Source organism: Epinephelus lanceolatus, chromosome 3, assembly GCF_041903045.1.
Source record: "Epinephelus lanceolatus isolate andai-2023 chromosome 3, ASM4190304v1, whole genome shotgun sequence".
Classification (NCBI taxonomy): Eukaryota; Metazoa; Chordata; class Actinopteri; order Perciformes; family Serranidae; genus Epinephelus; species Epinephelus lanceolatus.
This window is the reverse complement of record NC_135736.1, coordinates 16,590,741-16,610,014: the sequence shown is the minus strand read 5'-3', so window position 1 is coordinate 16,610,014 and position 19,274 is coordinate 16,590,741. Positions and strand designations below refer to the sequence as shown.

Below are 19,274 nucleotides of genomic sequence, written 5' to 3'. Positions count from 1 at the left end.
GAAAACTAGAATTACAGGCTTGCAATTGTATGCCTGCAAGAACCAATCAAGTTGCAGTTACAGTTTGTACGCATGTCTGTGCAGACCCACATGTAGCTATGACAGTTGACAATTCTTCAGATATGAATGTTGCTGCAAGGATGCTTTATATTCCAAAATGTGGTTGCTTCACATGCACCTTCAACCTGACAGCACAGAGACTCTATACAGTACAGTCACCAGTGTCAAGATGGGCACCCAAAATTAGTGTCACCAATTCAGTATTTGACTGAATGTCTCTTCTTCTGTTCCTGAGTTATGGGGCTGAATAATGGCCAAAAAACTGTTTTTGCAGAACATTACGATGTCACTGCTGACCTTTGACCTTTTGATATGAAATGCTATCACTTCATCATTTTATTCTATTAGACATTTATGTAAAACATTTATGAGTTTTGGTCAAAACCATGTATTGTGAGGTCAAAGTAACCTTTGACCACAAAAATCAATTCAGTTCATTGCTGGGTCCAGGTGGACGTTAAGCCAAATCTGAATAGATTCCCTCAAGGTGTTCCTGAGTTATCACGTTCATGAGAATGACACAGATAAGGTCACAGTGACCTTGGCCTTTGACCGGTGACCTCTAAAATCTAATCAGTTTGTCCTTGAGTTCAGCCTGAGGTTTGTGCCAGATCGGAAGAAATTCCCTCAAGGTGTCTTTGACATATCAGGTTCACAAAAACGGGATGGACAGATGGACCATCGTGCCTCCGGCCATGGCTAACACCAGCGTGGAAGCATAAAAAAGCTGCCACTTAATACAGTGTAGGGTGCAATTACATCTCCTCAAAAAATGCTTTTGCTAAAACTATATAGTAAAATATACAAGCAGTATCCACCCATCCATGTCAGTGGGACATACACACATTATAGAAAGAACACCAGGGGGATGGCAAATATATAAAATGATCTAAAGAACAGTGTTGGCTGGGTCTGTGATTTGCTCAGATGTTCTCTTTCTACTTTTAATGACTGTATGGAGGACACAGTGGGTCGGTATCAGCCTGGTGTTCATATTCGTAGATACAATAATAATTGTTATATTAAAAGGGAAATCTAATATTTAGAATGTTTTGTCTGTTAAAGCTGCAGTAGGTAGAAAGCCTGAAAACGGTTGATTTTTGAGTCTCATCTGAGTTACGTTTTGTTCGTCTCCGCCCTGTGCCCCTCCTACCAGACGAGCACGCGAGTATTTTATCCTACTTGGTTCTATTTCTTCCTCTCTGGGAGCCTCGGCTCTCCCTCACCGCGCAGCAGCCCTCCCCATCCCTCCCTCGCGGCCCCGCACATACTCCCAAGCCTCAGCTCTCCCTCACCGCGCAGCAGTCCGCTCTGCACATACCCCCGGGTTCGGCTCTCTCTCTCTCCGCGGAGAGCCCTTGGCTCCGCTCCCACGGCCGACCCTCGCACCCTCCGGCCGGGCCCGACCCCACCTCACCCTTCCCCTCCCTCCGGGGCTCTGGGGAACCAAGTTCTGTCTTCCTTTTTTTTGGGTTGTTTAGCCGTGCTGCTAAATGCTGGAATAGCTATTTTACCTGGTGCACTGTTCGCCATTGCCGCTTGCTCTCCCCTTCTGCCGGCGGCATGGGAACACGCATATGCAGTAGAACAGCCAATAGGAACGCAGTGGTCTGAGCTGACCTTTGATTGGTTGATGCACATTGGCACGATACTGATTCTTTAGAGGCTGAACACAGAGCCATGGTGAGGTGCAGAAACCTACTGTTTGTCTCAGACCACTTGATTTACATTATGCTTAGAGGATATTTTTACTCAGTTATACCAAAACAATGTTGCCTACTGGAGCTTTAATTGTAATCATGTCAGGACAACTCAAAAGCCAACAAAATATTAAAAATGAAATTAAATCATGTAAAAAAAAAATATGGGGTTGTCTGTAACATGTAAAGCTATTTAGATTTATGATCATCAGGGAAGCATTTTTCCTTCCTCTTAGGAACACAGAAACATTAAAGTGCTAATTACAATTTTCACAACACTTAAGACTCCAGAGATTCTTTTTAAAAACAATATTATTTTATTTTGTATTTTATTGGTATTGTTATATACATGGCATAATTTGTGCTTTTTTTATTATCAAGAATAAAACCAGAAGGGAACACATCAGAAAATTAAACTTTAAACCAGGATTGAATTGTTCTTTTTTCAGCTGGATATACTGAGAGTTCTACAAAACCAGGAGAGAAGGGGAGGAAAAAAGACAGAAAACTAAATAGATAGATAGGTAGATTGATAAATATATAGTTTTTTTTCCAGAGACACTTGCAGATGGTCCACTGAGGGTAGTGTGAACGTTCAGACTGTGATGTGCTTTTACCAACAGCAGCAAAGGCACCTGTGTATCACTTTGTTTTAAAAAAAAAAAGAAAGTACGCCTCAGGGCCTTAATCCAGTTGAGTTCATACACACACAACCAAATCCATCCACAATTTCTTCCAGGGGGATTTCTGCCACACAAATCTGCTGATTTACAGCCATCGCAGAGGTTGGGCGCTAGGTTAGCAAGCTCGAGGCCATTCACATCCCCCCATCTGAGACTGATTTAAAATATCAAAATAACCCCTTAAATAATATTTTGGACCTTCTTGACTTTTCTTGCTTAGGTTGCAGAACTTTTGAAAGGGGGCATAGTGTGAGAGTGAAGGGACATTTTTCCTGATATTTGAGTTTGGGATGGCCAAAGGAGATTAAAGGAGTGCAGAAATAACAAGATGTGGAGAAAACATCAGGACATGTCATTTGTGGAGTGATGGGAAAGAGACAAAAGACAAGATAAGACAATATTCAGAAACTGAACTGCTGAAAATAAAATAAAATAGAGGAGTGATGGGAAGTAAAAATACTGCAGTAAAGAGAAGCTGAAGAAGGAACAAAAAAGGAAAGTGAGAGCAAAGAGCAGAACCTTTTTCAATGACACAGAAAAGCGACATGACTGAGAAGGAAGAGGGCTCGGCAAGAAGAGCAGAAAGGTCATGCAAAAAGAGTAAAAAAAAAAGTCTGACAGACATGGAACGCAGGATGATGTATAATGCTCCATAACAAGGACAAAATTGGTCTGGCCGTCGTCTGACTGCTGCCTCTGCCTGACTGGAGGTTTGGCCTCATACCATAAAATGGTCGGTCTGCTATAGCACCTACCTGAGCCTTAATTTAACGTAAGACTTCACTCACTTTCCTCTTCCTTTTCCATTTGCTTTCTGTCTCTGATGAGAGAGCATCATGCCCAGACAGAATGACTCCAGAGAAACCAAAAGGTGTGGGAACAAACTGTGAGGGGGAGAAACCCTGCATCTGATACTGATGGGTAGTAAAATGTTTTTTAACCAGTCCAAAGGAAGAAAGCAGATAGAACAATATTTTCTTTTGTTAACCAGACCGGTGGAAGAGGGTGGATAGGTAGAATGAAGTTTTCTTTACCAGTCCACTGCATGTAGGTGCATGGACAGAACAAAATAACTGGAGCTTGGAGGAAAGCTAAACAAGAGCAGCAGGAAAATATAGAAAAATGAAGAATTACAAGAAAGGGATACAAAGAAGTAACAAGTAAAATATTTGATCCGAAGAAAAGAAACTAAAAGAAAATAAAGGCAGAAGTGAAAAATCTGAAAATAGATGAGGGAAAAAGCTGGTGAACGCAAGGTTGAAGCACAATTATTTGCATTAGTTATCCTAATAAAAGTGGGGTCGAAGAGAATATTCACTGTCAGGTGCAGATTAATGCAGAAGGGTCACACATCAACGTTTGGGTTGAAAGACTAGAGGTGGAGGAGGGGGAAGGCCTTTCTGGTATAGATTGGTCCGTTAGCTAGCCTTAGCTTCCCACTAGACTAAACCGTTGTTTGATTTATTTGTTAGCTACCCGCAGGGCTAAACCAAAGTCCACACTGATGTCTGTTATCCATCTGAGTCCTTGCCCAAGTCCCTGCTGGCAGGTTGCAGTCCTTCACCATATTTGTATATCCTTCAAAAGCAGGAGCAGGTTTTCCAGGATGATTTGGTCATACAGTGAACACACTACTCAACTTTTATTGTAGGTGAGTTTGCTGTTCACAGGAAACCTCCAAATGCAATCCTTGTGACATTCACAATCCGTCTTGGCAGCAATTCAACGGTGGCGAAGAAAGCCAACGACAGCCCAAGGGGGAGACTGTCCCTCCACGTCCATGAGTCGTCATAGCATAATACCCACCAGCTAACCTTTGCTTTTGACTCCCGCCAAGTCATCCATCATCTTGACTAGCATTAGCAACTGACCAATCCATATTAATTTGGTTGGCAAGCTGACAATAGCTTCTCACCAAGCTTTAGTCCGCCTTGACTCAGTCCTTTAGCTGGCATTAGCTTCACACCAAGCCACAGTCCATGTTAATTTGGTCTGTTAGCAAGCATTAGCTTCCTGCCAAGCTGTAATCCATATAATTCGATTGTTAAACAGACATGTACTTCTTGCCATGCTACAATCCATGTTGATTGGGTCTGTAAGCAGGCATTAGCTTCCCACCAAGCCATAATCCGTGTTGATTCAGTCAGTTGGCTAGCATTAGCTTCAAACTCTAATGGTCCATATGTCCCGGGTGTCTGTCGTCCTCCCACTTTCAGCTCCAGAGGCAAAAGTTACTGGTGGTTTGGCAGGTAGAGCCTTTCTCAGCCGGGGACAGGTAGAGCTTGCCGTTAGCGCAGGCACAAAGCTCGTACACAGTCTGTTTGGTGTAGGTGGTGCCTGCTGGCGCCCCCTCCAGGGGGTCCACAGCGCTGCCGAGGGGAATGTTGCCCAGCCTGATGGTGTTGGCGTCTAGAAAGATCTGTGAACACAGAAGAGAAATGATTGAGAACTTTGATTTCAGAGCAAGAGATATAGAAGAAAAGAAAGAACAAACACAACAAAAGGAAAGACGAAAAAATTGATGTATAAAACATGAACATGGACACACAGAAGTTGATGTTAATGCTGTAGGGACTGAGCTCACATGGACTGACCTGGTGCCTAAAATACACACAGAAAGAAGGATGGGGAAAAGTTATGTTTTCAGAAAAAAATAAAGAAAAAAGAAAAGAAACTGGGGTTGTGGATACAGAGCAAGAGAGAGCATGTTGCCGTAGGGGATGACTATACTCTCTGTGGTCGACTGAGGTTGTCATCAAGAAAGATCTACGGAGAGAGAGAGGGAATTTCTATTTAGAACAGGTCTCTTTTGATGAAGAGGTAGAGTGGGAGTGAACAAGGCAAAGGGCAAGGTACTTGAAGGGAAAGGCAAGGGAATCAGTGGGAGAGGAGTGAGGGGAAGACAAAAGAGACAGGAAAAGACAGACCCAAGGAAAAGCATGACTAAAGAAAAAACACACACTGCAAACAAAGCCAACTTTTTACATCAGCTAATTTGCTTCAGTATCACTGTTACTATTGTGTTTTTATCCAAACAAGTAAAAAAAATCTGCCAAATGCTTGGGATCCCTCTACTCATTTAAAAAAAGCCGTTTCAATTTCTGCGGATATTTTCCTAAAAACAAGTGGCTACATTTAAGAAAAAGGCACAAAGAAGACATCATCCCTCAGATGAAATCAAGCAGCTTATTAGTATTAAGATAAAACAAGTGTGAAGATAAAATCACCTGATATGAGACACAGTTTGTTTTTCTACACAGACAAGTAAAGTTGTCTCTTTGGTCATTTTTGCAGTGTTTGGACTTGAAATTTTGAGTGCAACTTTCACAGACTTGGTGCCAAATTATTGGGGAAAAGGAAACTTGCAAAGAGGGTTTCTTAAATGATTTCCAATGCAAGTAGACCTTTACTTGGAGGCGTTTCAATCAGTTCAGCCTGAAGGGCAGGTCAGGAGCTTTGCTTGTTGATAGCGGCCAATGAATTTAACAGATCATGTGCCCTGTCAAGTTTATCTTAAATTATTGCAAGAAAACACCTGCAATGCACAAACAAACGATGAGAAAAGGTCACTTGCTGAAGACGATAGAAAAAGCTAAACTCATTCTAACTTTGCAACAGTAACGACACACTGAAGCAAGGCTGGATTACCAAACAGAGTAGGCAAAGTGGGAAACTACCCTGCAGTCCCACACCTTGATTATTGGTTTACTGCGTGTCAGAAGGTTTGCAGCTTAATGCAAATCAGTTTTGGAATAGGCGCCAGTAAATCACAATGTCAACTGAAGGGCATTACAGTGATGATATTTTGGTAAAATATAATTAGGCTGGCAGATGTAGTCTCCTACAAAATTGTCAAGGACTTCTCTTGACTATCTTTTTCACAAGACAGACCTGGCCAAAATGGTAGAATGCAGAGTAGTTACCACACAACTGGTTAGATACACAATGTACAGAGAGCAGGAAGAGCGTGGGGTCAGCGGGGGCCCAAAACTCATTATCCCTCTGTTGGATTCTGTTAATCCAGTCATGGGAAGATGAGAAGCATCCAGAAGAGAGTGAATATGAGAGAAGCAGAGGCAGACACAGTACATCTGTTCCAGAGAGGAAAGAGACCGAACAAGTTACTTCTTAAGACTGAGTTAACGGTCAGTGAGAGTAAGAGACTGTCCAATAAAAAGATGGACAGCTAAATGAACGAGAGAGAAGAAGAGAGATGTGAACAGAGACCCCAAGAGACAGAAGTGATTTCCTTATTCTGCAAAGACAAGAACTTCTTTTTTCCTTTTGCTCTCTTTCTTTCCCCCATTTCTACCCCCACTGCCCTTCCCTATTGGCCTTCATCCTTCCTGACCCTTACTTCTCCCTGCGTTCCTTCAGTCCACTCCTCTCATCTTCAGATTAATACAAGCTGAGTTTCAAATGAGAATCACTACACAATCTTGGTTTCTATTGACTGCTATGCCTGCTTATTTATTTACTCTGCAATCTTCAAGGAAGCACTACTCTGTTGCCCCCCCACTCCTCTCCCCTCTCACTCACACACACACACACACACACACCAACCACACACATCCCAAGGCCAGGGCGATAACCTCAGCAGACATCTGTATCCCCATTATTCATGTTCTTCATTTTAGAAATGAGGATAGGGGAAAAAGTGTGCGGAAAATAGCTATGAGTGCAAAAAGACAGAGGGAAAAGAGCAAAAGCGGGGGATGAGAGGCAGATGAAAGGATGAGGGAGAGATGACAGAGAGAAAATGTCACACATCAAAAGTGGCTGGGAGAGGATGGGGGACATAAAGAGAGGGAGATAAGATGAACGAAAGAAAAAAAGGAGAGGAGAGGAATGAGGGATTCACATAACCCAAAAGCTAGGAACCAATTAGTATAACTAATGATTTCACTTTGGCTGACAGGGCACATCTCCATCTGTATAAACAACATCCGCACATGCAGTACACACACACACACACCCACACACACACAAACACACACAGTCTGCATGATGGAGCTGAGAAGAGGTGTGCTCATGTTGTCTTTAAATATCTGTGCGGCTAAAAGCAGTACATCTATTAGCCATTAGCCTGGAGACAGATAGGCAGGTAACACACCGGGGTAGAGATGGTGTCATCCCAAATAGCCTGGAGGTCTTCACTCAGTGATATACTCAAACTCTACAAGATCTGTATTATTAATTTCCATTCTCCCACCTAAAGGGTCCTTGGTGTTTTAAATATATTATTGGTGAGACACTTAGTCCATTAATTCATAGTCTGATTGATGATAATTAACTAATTGAAAAACATTTTGATGGAAAAGGAGGAAAAGGTCCGATCCACACTTATCTTACTCTGTAAATTAAAGGTATGATGATTTCTACTGTACAATTGAGGAGGTGACGTGGGGCGTGATATCAGGTGCTAATCCTGTGTTTTGAATTTTGGTGTCGACATATGCTCCCCAGACGGGATTAATGTCACCAAACAGAGCATGCAAAATTGAAATCACTCAACCTCCCCTAGGGCAATAAATCCTATTCAAAACATCTTCGGTCTTAAAGGCACATTACTTATTTTTTGTTGGTGAATGAGCACAATAGCTCCAGTGGGAAAACAATCACCCCATGTCTTGATCAATTTGGGTAAATTTTATAGGATTTTCAACTAATGCACTGACCAAACTACTGACGTGTTTCAGCAGGATGGTGAGATGATTAATTTAAAATTATGGTTTATTTGGAAAACTTTAGGTGGCATACGCTACTTGCTCTGATTTACGTTGTTTTGCTGGAGTCAGCTTTCCCGAATGTTGGTCGGTGCAAAGTTAGCAAGAACTTATTAGTTTGGCCACAATTACCAATGACAATAAGACCCTGGTTGAAAAATACTTGAATCTTCCTTTAGGATAATTTACCATTTTACCCTACAAATAAATGATTCCTCACAGACAAAAAAAAAAAGTTAGGATAATACAACAGTCCATATAGGAATATAAAAATGACTCTGTAGCTGTTCACTTATAAGAGTAAATGCCACAGAGCTCATGTTACTCAAGATATAAATAAAAGCTGGGTAATTGTTGGTTATCTTCATAGTTTCCAGAATATGAAAAAAAGAAAAAGATTTGTTTTAGTTCTTTTAAAAATAAAATTAAATTAAAAACAAAGGAGGCAGACTGGTGAGTCACTGGGAAGCTACTGTGTATAGCTATCTCATTAGCCGGCCATGCCTCATTGGTTTTAATAAGACATAGTAACAATGACAACAAGACTCTTTAAGAGCTGGTGAAAAACGAATATGTGCACTTTTCTCCCCATGTGCCCAACAAAGGAAAATACCACACTACATCTCTAAATGTCAAGGTATGCCTTTAACAGGTCCCTGGTGCACACCTGTCATCTTCCCTTTGGCTCCCCAATAAAAGCTGCCAGGGTTCAGTTATAGCCTTATAGAGGAAAGGACTCAGTCACGGTTGGCAACATAACCCAAATCTAATTCCAACAGACTGCTTGCCATAGCAATGAAAACCTAAAATGAACTTGGGCATGGCAACAGGGATGGGAAAACGAGGAGAGATGGGCGCGTGTTTATGTGAGGAAACCAATGAAATTACTGGTTTCTCTTCCATAATATTGGAAACATCACGAAAACAAACTGATGGGCTGGGGAACAGAGGAAGGAGGGAGGGAGGGAGGGATGAGAATGTGAAGATGGAGAAAAAAAGGCAGTGGAGAGTGGGGTTGGATGGAGAAACAAGCAAGGAGGGAGGGAGAGGGTGCTTATTATGAGATTGGAAAGAGGAGAAGGCGATTAGTGGAAATGAGAGACTTAGAAGGCAGGATGGAGTGAGGAAGAGGTCGAGAGAAAGGAGCTGTGAGGTGAGAGGTGACAGGAAGGCGGAGGGAAAGAGGGATAGAAAAGGATGAACGCTAGGTAGCAGGCAATAAGAGCAGCAGAGGAAAGGTGGTGGATGGACAGATAGATGGATGGATGGAAAGAAGGAAGGTAAAAAGAGGAAGGGGAGTGGAAGTCATTTGTTGTAGCTCAGGGTCGGATTAGCGATGACATTCATCCCAAATGAAAGTGTCTGTAAGTATTAGGTCAGTCTGTTGTTAGCAGTACGTGAGGGTCTGTACATGTGAATGTGCATCGAGAGTGACTCTGTGTGCAAGGACATGTGTCTGTGAATATAATGGTATCTGGGAATAGGAATGAAGGAGTGCTTGTTGCTGAGTGCATTGTGCTACTCATATTCAGTGACATGCCTGCATTTTATGCATTTGTATGACTGCACTGACATACCTACAAAATGTTCTCCTATAGCTTTCAATGTACAAGCAAATCAAAGGAAGGACCAGGCTCTATTGTTGGCTTTAGCATATTTTTCCTGAAATCTTTCATGGTATACCAGCCAGGAGCAAAAATGCATTACTAATTTTCTTCTCACATTTTATCTTTTATTTTTATCAATAGCAGCAGTCCACTACACACATGGATGTTCTGGGCTCTGCCTTCCTCAGCATGACTGAGCTAACCAGGGCTCTGGTATCAGTGATTGTATTAACCTTGACTCCATGCCTCAACCATCGATAAAAGCCATAATAATGAATTATTTAATAAGTGGAATAACAGAAAATAAAACTAGATTTTTCGAGGTTCAGTTTGTTGTGATTGTACAACATAGCTTTGCACGGTGAAATGAAGCTCTAGTCCATTCATTCAAGTTGTGGTGGTCCTTCGTGCATTTTTAAGCAGGAAAAAATGATGGCCTTGTCACAGACTTCTTCAAGTTACAGCTTTACAGTACACTAAAATGTGTTTCTGAAAATATGAGGCGGGAAATAGCCGATGCAGTAACAGCATCTCGATTCATATATGATCAGCAGTGTCTATTTTGACAGTCTGATCTAAGTCTCATGAGCCTGGAGCGTTTCTCTGGATGAAGTTGAATAGATGTAATTACATTCAATAAGAGCAGCGAAATGTATGACATTTCAAATCTGGACCAGTGATGTTCCTCCATCAAAAACTGTATCAAACTCGCTCCATATTAGAGCTACTGGACAGTTGAATTTCCCTTTGGGGATGAATAAAGTTCTTTCTATCTACCTATCTAGATAAACAGTTATGATTTGCCCGATCCAGGCTAGGCCTGCTGGAAATCTGTCTGAATGGAAGGGGGACCAGGTGTAACTATCTGAGAACATTAAACATCAGCTCGCAGATTTGTCTGGTTCCCAGGCTAAAATTCCTAAAGTGCCTTTTTGGGATAGTAAACATCAGCAAAAAAAAGAAAAAGAAAAAAAAAAGCCCATCAATTTTGACTGTTTGAGCACCAAGCATCACCAATGCAAACACTGAGTCTGCCTCCCCTCGTCCAATCAGAGTCCTGTGCTCTGTAGGCGCACAGCACAGCCGGCACATCAAGTGCAACGTTGTGATCAAGGACCCGGCGATGGAGCTAGGTCTCTGCAAAGATATGGGCACCCGCTCTCTAATCTGCTGTTGCTGGGCCAGCCCCAGTCCTATTTCAGCCATTTCTCTTTCCTGTGACAGGACATCAGCCAGAGGAAGGCTGGGTAGTGGAACAGCCTGAGGTCCAAGCTGGGTCAACCTAGTTCTTATCCCAGCTCTCCCGGCTCTCCTTGCCCTTGGTGGTGCTTTGCCTGGCTGGTCTGGTGGTCGGTAGATGCCGTGGGCAGTGATTGTCTCAAGGTCTGCAGCACTTAATCCAATACCTGTGCTTCCTTCTTCCAGAAACAAATATGCAGACAACAAATGAAAACAAAAGTTCACTGGCCGACACACCTGAATTCACCGCCATCACCATTTGGAGTCAATATAGTCACCGGCATCTTCACCAGAGACCTGGTAAACATACATATGCGGAGGAATACAGAGCCCAAACGTCGATGTATATAGTGCAGTATTGCTAATTATCTAATAAAAAGAAGCAGCTTTGTAATTTATCTGTACACTGTTTATGTTAGAGGATCTAAGAAAAAGAGGTCTATTTCCAGCCTGACATGATAAAACGTTTTATCAGATGGGTTTTGAAAATAGAGACATTAAATCTTTCATGTAAAATGAAACGTGAAAATCATAGTTATTGTTGATGATTTGCATTTGACATGTATATGTATGCTAATGAATAACTCCATGTCTGTGCACATTTGAAAAGATACAGGCAGTATACAAAATAACAGAACACCTTACAAAACAGGACAAACCCTGACCTCACCAATGATCATGGAGTTGAATTTAAACCTCACAGTGACACTTTACTGCAAGACTGTGGAGGTGTTCATATTATCTTTTCCACTCCCTGCATAGATATAGAATGAGAAAAGGTGTATATCTGTCTCTATATGTATATCTCCCTTATGCATTTGAAAGTCTGCGTGGGTGGCTGAGTGTGTGTGCATGCAGCATAAGTGTATGTGTGTCTGAGCCCATCTCTTTCCGACATCAGTTTAGCAAGCACGTGGCCCTTGCGTCAAGGAGAAGGGAAACATGCGGGAAGCGGCAATTATGGAGGGTCAAAACATTTTTCATGGATGATTTCCTTTGGCACAGCTGAGGAACAGGCGAAAGAGGGTGGGAGGCAAATGTGCTGCGAGAGAGGAGGGAAGGCGGCGATGAAAGGACGAGCTTTTCCTGGGATGAAAGGGGGGAGGGAGGTGGAGGGAAAAAGACAGCAGAGGAGATAGGAGGGTTAAAGTGTCTTCAGGGGGAGATAAGGAGGAAGAGTGTCGGGAGTGAGTCGAGGAGTAGTTTAGGAGGATAAAGGAGTGTATGAATCTGTTTAGGAGGAGACTGGGAGGAGTAGGAGTCTAGTCTGGGTTGACAACAGAGGAAGAGATGTATGAAGGATAAAGGGGGTACTGTAATGTGGATGAAACAGTAAAAAGAGCACACAGTTTAATATTTACCATGTCTACTGTCACATCAGCAGTGTCATATCTTTCCAAATATTTTATGCATATTTTATTATTATTATTTAAGCTCTGACTTCATGGCAGCTCTCTGTGATGTTTTTTCTACACCACATATGTGTCAATAGCACTGTACAAACAAGTCATCGGTCAGTATGTGTTAAAACAGCACTGAGGCATTTTGTGGTATGGCTCTGTTCTGGGGCCTCTCTGTCTTTCCTCAAGCCCACACAGAAAGCCTCTTCCACGCACGAGAGCACACCTCTCTGCCCTTCCACGTGCAAACCAGGAAAGCCTGAGGCAGAGAGAGCAAACCGCCCTGCCCTTCCATGCACCTACATGGAAAGCCTAAGGCAGGGAGAGCAGCAGCGAAAAACACTATGCTCAATTTTTTTGTGGTACAAAGAGAATCTTATGATACTAAAGACCTTCAAGACACATTTCGATGTCTTGCTGACACCTGCCTCCTCAGTTTGTAAAAGCATATCACCACTGCACTGAGTCAACTACTCTTCAGTTACATATAAATAAGAGTAAATAAATAGAGTGTGTGTATATGTGTTTGTAATGACATAAAAACAAGCAGCTTATCATAAAATCAAAGCAAATATTTGGGGCCAGAAACAACCAACCTCTACGGTATACAGGCCTATACCATCTCAAAACCCTGACACAAATGGAGACTGTCCTAACATTAGCTCACATCACCAGCAAGATTAGAGCAGTCCACTCGTCTCTGTGACTCTGCTTCATTCAGTGGCCTGGCTGAGGGTGGCCACAGCAACCTTGGCCCTCCCGTCACAGAAAAGATCTGTCAGTCTGGTGCATTTAGCTGCATCTTGCACCAACATTTTTCACTTCTTAGCTTGTAGTTTTTCTCCATTTCTTTTTCATCTCCTGTCTCCTTTCTCTCTTTTATGTTTACCACAAAACTTCAGACAACTGGAAAATTTTTATGACGAAAATGACTGAGCCACTTCTGAGCCAGAATTCAGAATATCAGAAGAAGGACCATAGAGCTGCTACCAACATCATGAACACCACCGACCAGTTGAGCCTGGAATGGACTGGCTGTTAGGGAGTCTTCCCAAACCTCCCAATAGCCAGCCCATCCCTTGTCCCAGAACAGTTTGGAGAAAACAGCCAAGACTGCAAAATAACAATATATATAAAATGCTCAGGGTGAAATTATCTAAATTAACAAAAATACAGTGCTCTTTAAGGACAATCACAGTCACATACAGGCTCAACTTTGGACTCGAGGCTTGCAGCAGTTTAAATTATTCTGACCTGGAGCCGAAGTGAACTAGAAAGTGTCAACTTTAAGTCTTTACCTGAGAGGATGGAGGAGTAGAGGAGTGGAGGGAGAGAGGTGTGACAGAGGTTGAAAGGACAATAACAGTACAATTTCACCGGCACGCACACACACACTCACTCAGTAACACAAACAGTTTTGCACACATAAACACACACACTTCAACCTCTATGTTCGCCTGGCTTCGGCTCACCTTGCCTCCCATTCCACTTTTCTTTCTGTCTCTTACTCCCCCTGCACTCAAACATGGAACACACACACACACACACACACACACACACACACACACACGCACGCACACTCCAACAACAAAAATAGGTGGGAGGTTGTGAAGCAATCTGAGTGTATTACACAGACCATTAGGCGTGTTGAATGGACAGATGCTGGAATGGGAGCTGACAATGGACTAAATGACAGAGGCTGGAGAAAGACTGAGAGTGTAGTAACCCAGATGTAGCGGGGACATAAAACGATATCAGTCTGCTCTACTGTACCATACACACACACATACACAACTGCAGACACAGACAAATGCGTTCACGCAAACATCCACAGGTAGACAAAGACAAAGACAGTAAGAGTAACACACTTATACACACAACACACAGACAGACAAGCAGCCGCATAATAACACAAACGCACGTTGTGATGGACGGTAACACAAATAAGAGAGAGAGAAAAACAGATAAAAACTCCCACACACATCGAAAGACTAAGACGGAGTTACATCAGACTGAAGGAATCACACACACACACACACACACACACACACACACACACACACACGCCTATGATGATCGCCTCGGGCAGTGTGAAGTATGGGCTAATGAATTTTCCGACGTTAATCACACCTTTTGAAAAACATCCACTTCTCGCAGCTATTGGCAGGTATCTGTTAATCTGTTATCTCTCTCTCGTAAACACACACACTCACACGTACTGTAGATGCAGACTCTCAAAGAGTGGAGCTGGATGATGAAAACAAGTTTTGGAAGTAAACAGAGAGGCTCTAGAGACTGAGCGAGGAGGGGACAGCTGTGGCAGTGTGCTATGTGTGTGTGTGTGTGTGTGTGTGTGTGTGTGTGTGTGTGTGTGTGTGTGTGTGTGTATCTCTGCATATACGTATATGTGTGTTTTCTCTGGGGTCCAGGTTGTGTGTTTTCCTGTGTTGGTTGTGTGTTCACCTGTGCATGGTGCTGGATGCTATGTATATGTGCATGTACAGATCCAGTGTATTACATCTATTTCTTTGAGTGTGTGCATTTTCGAGTGCTTATTTCGTGGCCGTTTATGGGGACATGTGTGCGTTTATGCATTTGCGAGGCTTCCACAGCATTAGTGGGTACGACAGGGAGTTACCCCCTGCCAGCATTCTAATTCACTCACCATTCTGCCTTACCCGCAGGTAAAACAACAAGCAGCGAAGAAAAAACAAAAAAGCTAGTCCCAGCATACCAGCCCAATAACACCTCCAGGCTACAGCGTGTTAATAAACCCTAGCATTGTGTCAACAAACAATAAAACTCCATGGTAACCTAACTTTGTAAAAGTTTCTGTAGTTAACCCGATTTCACCTCGTTGCCGTGAACTGCAGAGTGAAGCCATTTATTACTTTTGTGCATGAACACAAAGAAGCAAATGTGTCACACAGGGCATTCAAGTTTCTCTACATGTCTGAGGAGATTTTAGGGTAAGGATGACACTTTGCCAAACAAGCTACTGGTAACACATTTTTTTTTTTAAATACTGTAATTTTTCTATATTAAAGCTAATGATTAATGCTGTTTACTCAGGAATGATGCTTGCTTTGCATTTTTTTTTTCTGCACTGACCAACATATCAGCTTCCAACCCCATGAAGGATATGCTACTGTCCCATTTTTCAGTATAAACATCTCATAAATGCTGCACTGTATTTAGATTCCCTGCTTTAAGTGGCACATCCTGACTACTGTACCGACCATTCTTCTCTTGTGAGGTGATCAGTCTTCTTCTGTTGTTTCTGAGGTGAGAAAATACTTGGACCTCGACAACACTCACTTCAAGAACAAATGCTGTTATTAACAGAGACATTGTCTGGTGAGCCATAGTTGGAGAGGCTGGCTCCTCAGGTGAGTAGTCAGGTGAAATCAAACTCAAAGAACATGCTTGAGGCCGTAGCAGCAATCTGTGCTATATATAATATAACACTGGTGATGTGCTGCACCGCTTCCTATTGATGGAAGTGGTGTCAAATGATGTGCACCATCTTTTGAGCTCTGTATAGACAGCAGTATGAATGTATCATCTTATCTCTAATAAAGAGAAAACAGGAAATTATCTTTTTTTTTTTTTTTTTGAAAGTATTTAATCATCCTTTTATGAAAATATCTTCTACAAAACTTTATACTGTGTATATATCAGGGTTTTTAAGCTTGGTAATTTCTAAAGGCAATCTGTGCTCTGCGGACAAAAGCATGCATGTAGTCTAGAACTTACAGGCTCCCTTTCACAACCCATGCACGAGCATCTACATGTATTGCTTTTGTGAAACAGGCCTTTTGTCACAACTATTTTTCATATCTTCATACACTGCTGACATTTCACCGGGGTATACAGTATATGACAGTATTTGTGTAAAAAAGAAGAAGACTCATGTATGTCATCGTCTAGCCTACAGTGCTTTCTTTCTAATATGCAATTGGCCTACTTAGACAAGTCTTGCAGGGTTTAAACAGTTATGGCTCATAGAATAATAATTAGACAGGAAATAAGCATCCTTGTCTCTTGAGGACCCGATGACACTTGTTGCTGCTGTGGATACAGACACATCACTGGGCTGAATGGAAATGATGTGTTGAATAAAATCATGTGGTATATTAGCTGCTTTTGTAGTCAGAAGAAGTCATCTCAGGATAAAGTTACATGTGGCAATACTCTTCAAACAGCAGTAGAGGCTTTGCTCTTCTTCACTAGTCCTGTAACGTTATCCCACACCCATCTTTCTCAGCTCAGCTGCGTGTTCCACCAGAAAAGACTGACCTCTGGTGGCGGGTGTTGTGCACTACAATACATCGCCTTGATACAGCATCTCCGTATCAGTTTAATAGGAGAAGCGTTGGTATTGGTATTAAAAATAATGCCATCGGGATTACTAAATACCCCTGTATACCGTAATACCCTGATACTGGCCGAGCCTGCCCAGCATGTGCATTTGGGAAGAATTCAAGTTTTGACTGGATGAGGCTCTGTCAGCAGTGGATTTTGCCACCACTTACTACCAAAGTATTACGGTGTAGTCTCTAGACATCATCAGAAAGTGACAGAATCATGTCTGGTCTGCATAAATACAATTTAAACTCGGGGGTTTCCTGAATGAAAAACAAACTGTTGGAACTTATGTGCCCTACTCGAGGGCATTTAGACAGTATTTGCTGAGTGTGTTGTATATCACTCCCTGGAGACCATTTATGTGCTGTCTGCTTCTCAACAAACAGCAAACAAACATCAAAATGTTACCATTTTGCACACTAATTGGTGCTCTAGTTGATCCCACTGGACTGGACCTCTCCGCTTGACTGCACATGTAGCCTCTCTGACACTGTAAATGTATTAAGGAGGAGACTGTTAGATTTCTAACCCTATGACAAGGATCCTGTTGAATAATGAAGTTATAATCCAACAGAATCTCTGAGCTGTCAGTGGAAATAAAAGTTAACTTCAGTGAATTAAGTCAGCCAACTTGAAAATGACTCATTTTCAGCAAATGTAGGTTCCATGTTTAAGTTTTGTGAGGGCGTCTATTCTCTAAGGAGTTGTCTGTTGAAAAGAATGGCGAGTGGAGCAAAACATCTCCAGTATAAAGACAGAAAGAGGATGAGAATGAGTGATGCACAAAAGTTGCTGACAAGAGCTGTGGGTGCATAAAGCGCATATCATGAGACGAGTAGAAGAAGGGATAGATTGATGGAAAGTTAACGCAGAAATAATCAACAAAGAGGCGAGTACAGAGGCAGGGAGAGAGTGAACAAATGAAGAGAGAGGAAAATAGATGGAAGAGAAAGAAAGACAGTGAATTAATGTATGATAGAAAGAGAGATGGAGGGAGAAAGAGAGGAAGGGAGTTGATAAAAAAAAAAGCCAGGAGGACTGCAGGAATCCTGAGAGGATCTGTCAGCTCTTGTTGGCTTTGATTTTAATGGAAGCCAGCGCTCCCCTACCTCTAACCCATTTGGCCCTAATTCCAGCGCTGCTTTCCAAACTTTTTAAACTTTAATGGCCCCTTCTTAAGTGCCAGCTGCTGACAACATTGATTTGGCTTTAAGCCTTGCTGTCCTGCACGCCTTTATTTTCTCCTGCAAAATCGACAGAAACATCTATTTTCTGCCATCCTCCTCCACCTCCTACTCATCCGATCCTCCTTCTATCCTCCCTTCATCCGCTCTCCTCTGTTCATTTGATGGTGTCAGCGGTCGAGGGAAAGCTCGCATGAGAATGGATGAAAAGGAATGCTATTTGGATAAGCTGTTCTTTTTAGGGGTGTATGTAGGTATTTTCATGCTGCTTATTTCAAACAGGCTGGGTTGGTAGACAGAGGGTTGATACTTCCTTTGCAGATTGTGGGTAAGATGTTTTTTGGGGACGAGCTACACATAGAGACAATGACGTGGTGTTGTGGTGTTGCAGCTTAATGTTCAGCACCAAGAGTATGAACGGAAGGTTACAAGTGAGGGAGCGGTGATGTGTCATTCACAAGTTTAATCTCACTTAAACTTTGCCACTAAGTGTTGACTGCTGAGGTGAGTTGGACAAAAATAACATCTAAACTAAACAAGACAGACATCAAATCATGTCTTTATCTCTGGAAAACATAAAAGAAGATGTAATTTTAAGGTGATTTTGACCAATCAGCTCAACATACTCATTGTCCTACAACATTTTGACTTTGACCTGACAAAAAAAGTGTAACCTTGCAGAGGACACACTGTATTTTCCTTTGCTGGGACTGTTATTTGTCAGTGCCCTTTGGTCACTTTGACGAACATGGCAGCAAATTGAAATCATTAAGATTAAAAGAAATGTTCTGCAATTGGGCAAAAAACAACACTAGCTTTAGAGTAAGCAGTGGGAATACTGCCCACCTTTAAGCTGATCGACAAAGGCAGGCGCATATTTGGATATCTCCCACAACCCCAGTGGTCCCAGGATCAGAGTTTTGGACAGCAGTCACGACAGACATTATAAATAATCCACTTGAGCTGAACAGGTAAGCAGGGTGATGCTCTAGACTGCAGAATGATCAGTCGATAGATTTAAAAAAAACTTTACTAGCTTAAAACATTAATTCAGGTTTGAGAAGTTGCTGCTAAAGAAATAAAATCACAAAATAATCTTTGACATTTGTGGAAATATGAACACAGTTCTCCAACAGCTTGTAAATGGACAATCACAATGTCTGTTAAACATATTTCATTTTGTTGTACATTAGCAAAATAGAATTAATAGTGTGGGGAAAGTGCACTGTGGGTAATTCCCCTAGCTTTTCAAGTTATAGTCTAGACCAGTCTTTATTATTATTAGCACGGTCTCACTGAGCTGGGTG

At 42.1% G+C, this 19,274-nt stretch overlaps 1 protein-coding gene across 2 annotated transcripts in view; it reads right to left on the bottom strand.

Annotated features, from left to right (window-relative positions):
- Positions 1-2,054: 2,054 nt before the first annotated feature.
- Positions 2,055-19,274, bottom strand: part of LOC117255746 (zeta-sarcoglycan) — a 458,822-nt gene continuing 441,602 nt past the window's right edge. For both annotated transcript variants that reach the window (XM_033624908.2, XM_033624907.2), the window contains exon 8: positions 2,055-4,862. In XM_033624908.2, the coding sequence (XP_033480799.1) occupies positions 4,656-4,862 (207 nt within the window). In that variant the 3' untranslated portion in view covers positions 2,055-4,655. The remainder of the gene's footprint in view (positions 4,863-19,274) is intronic.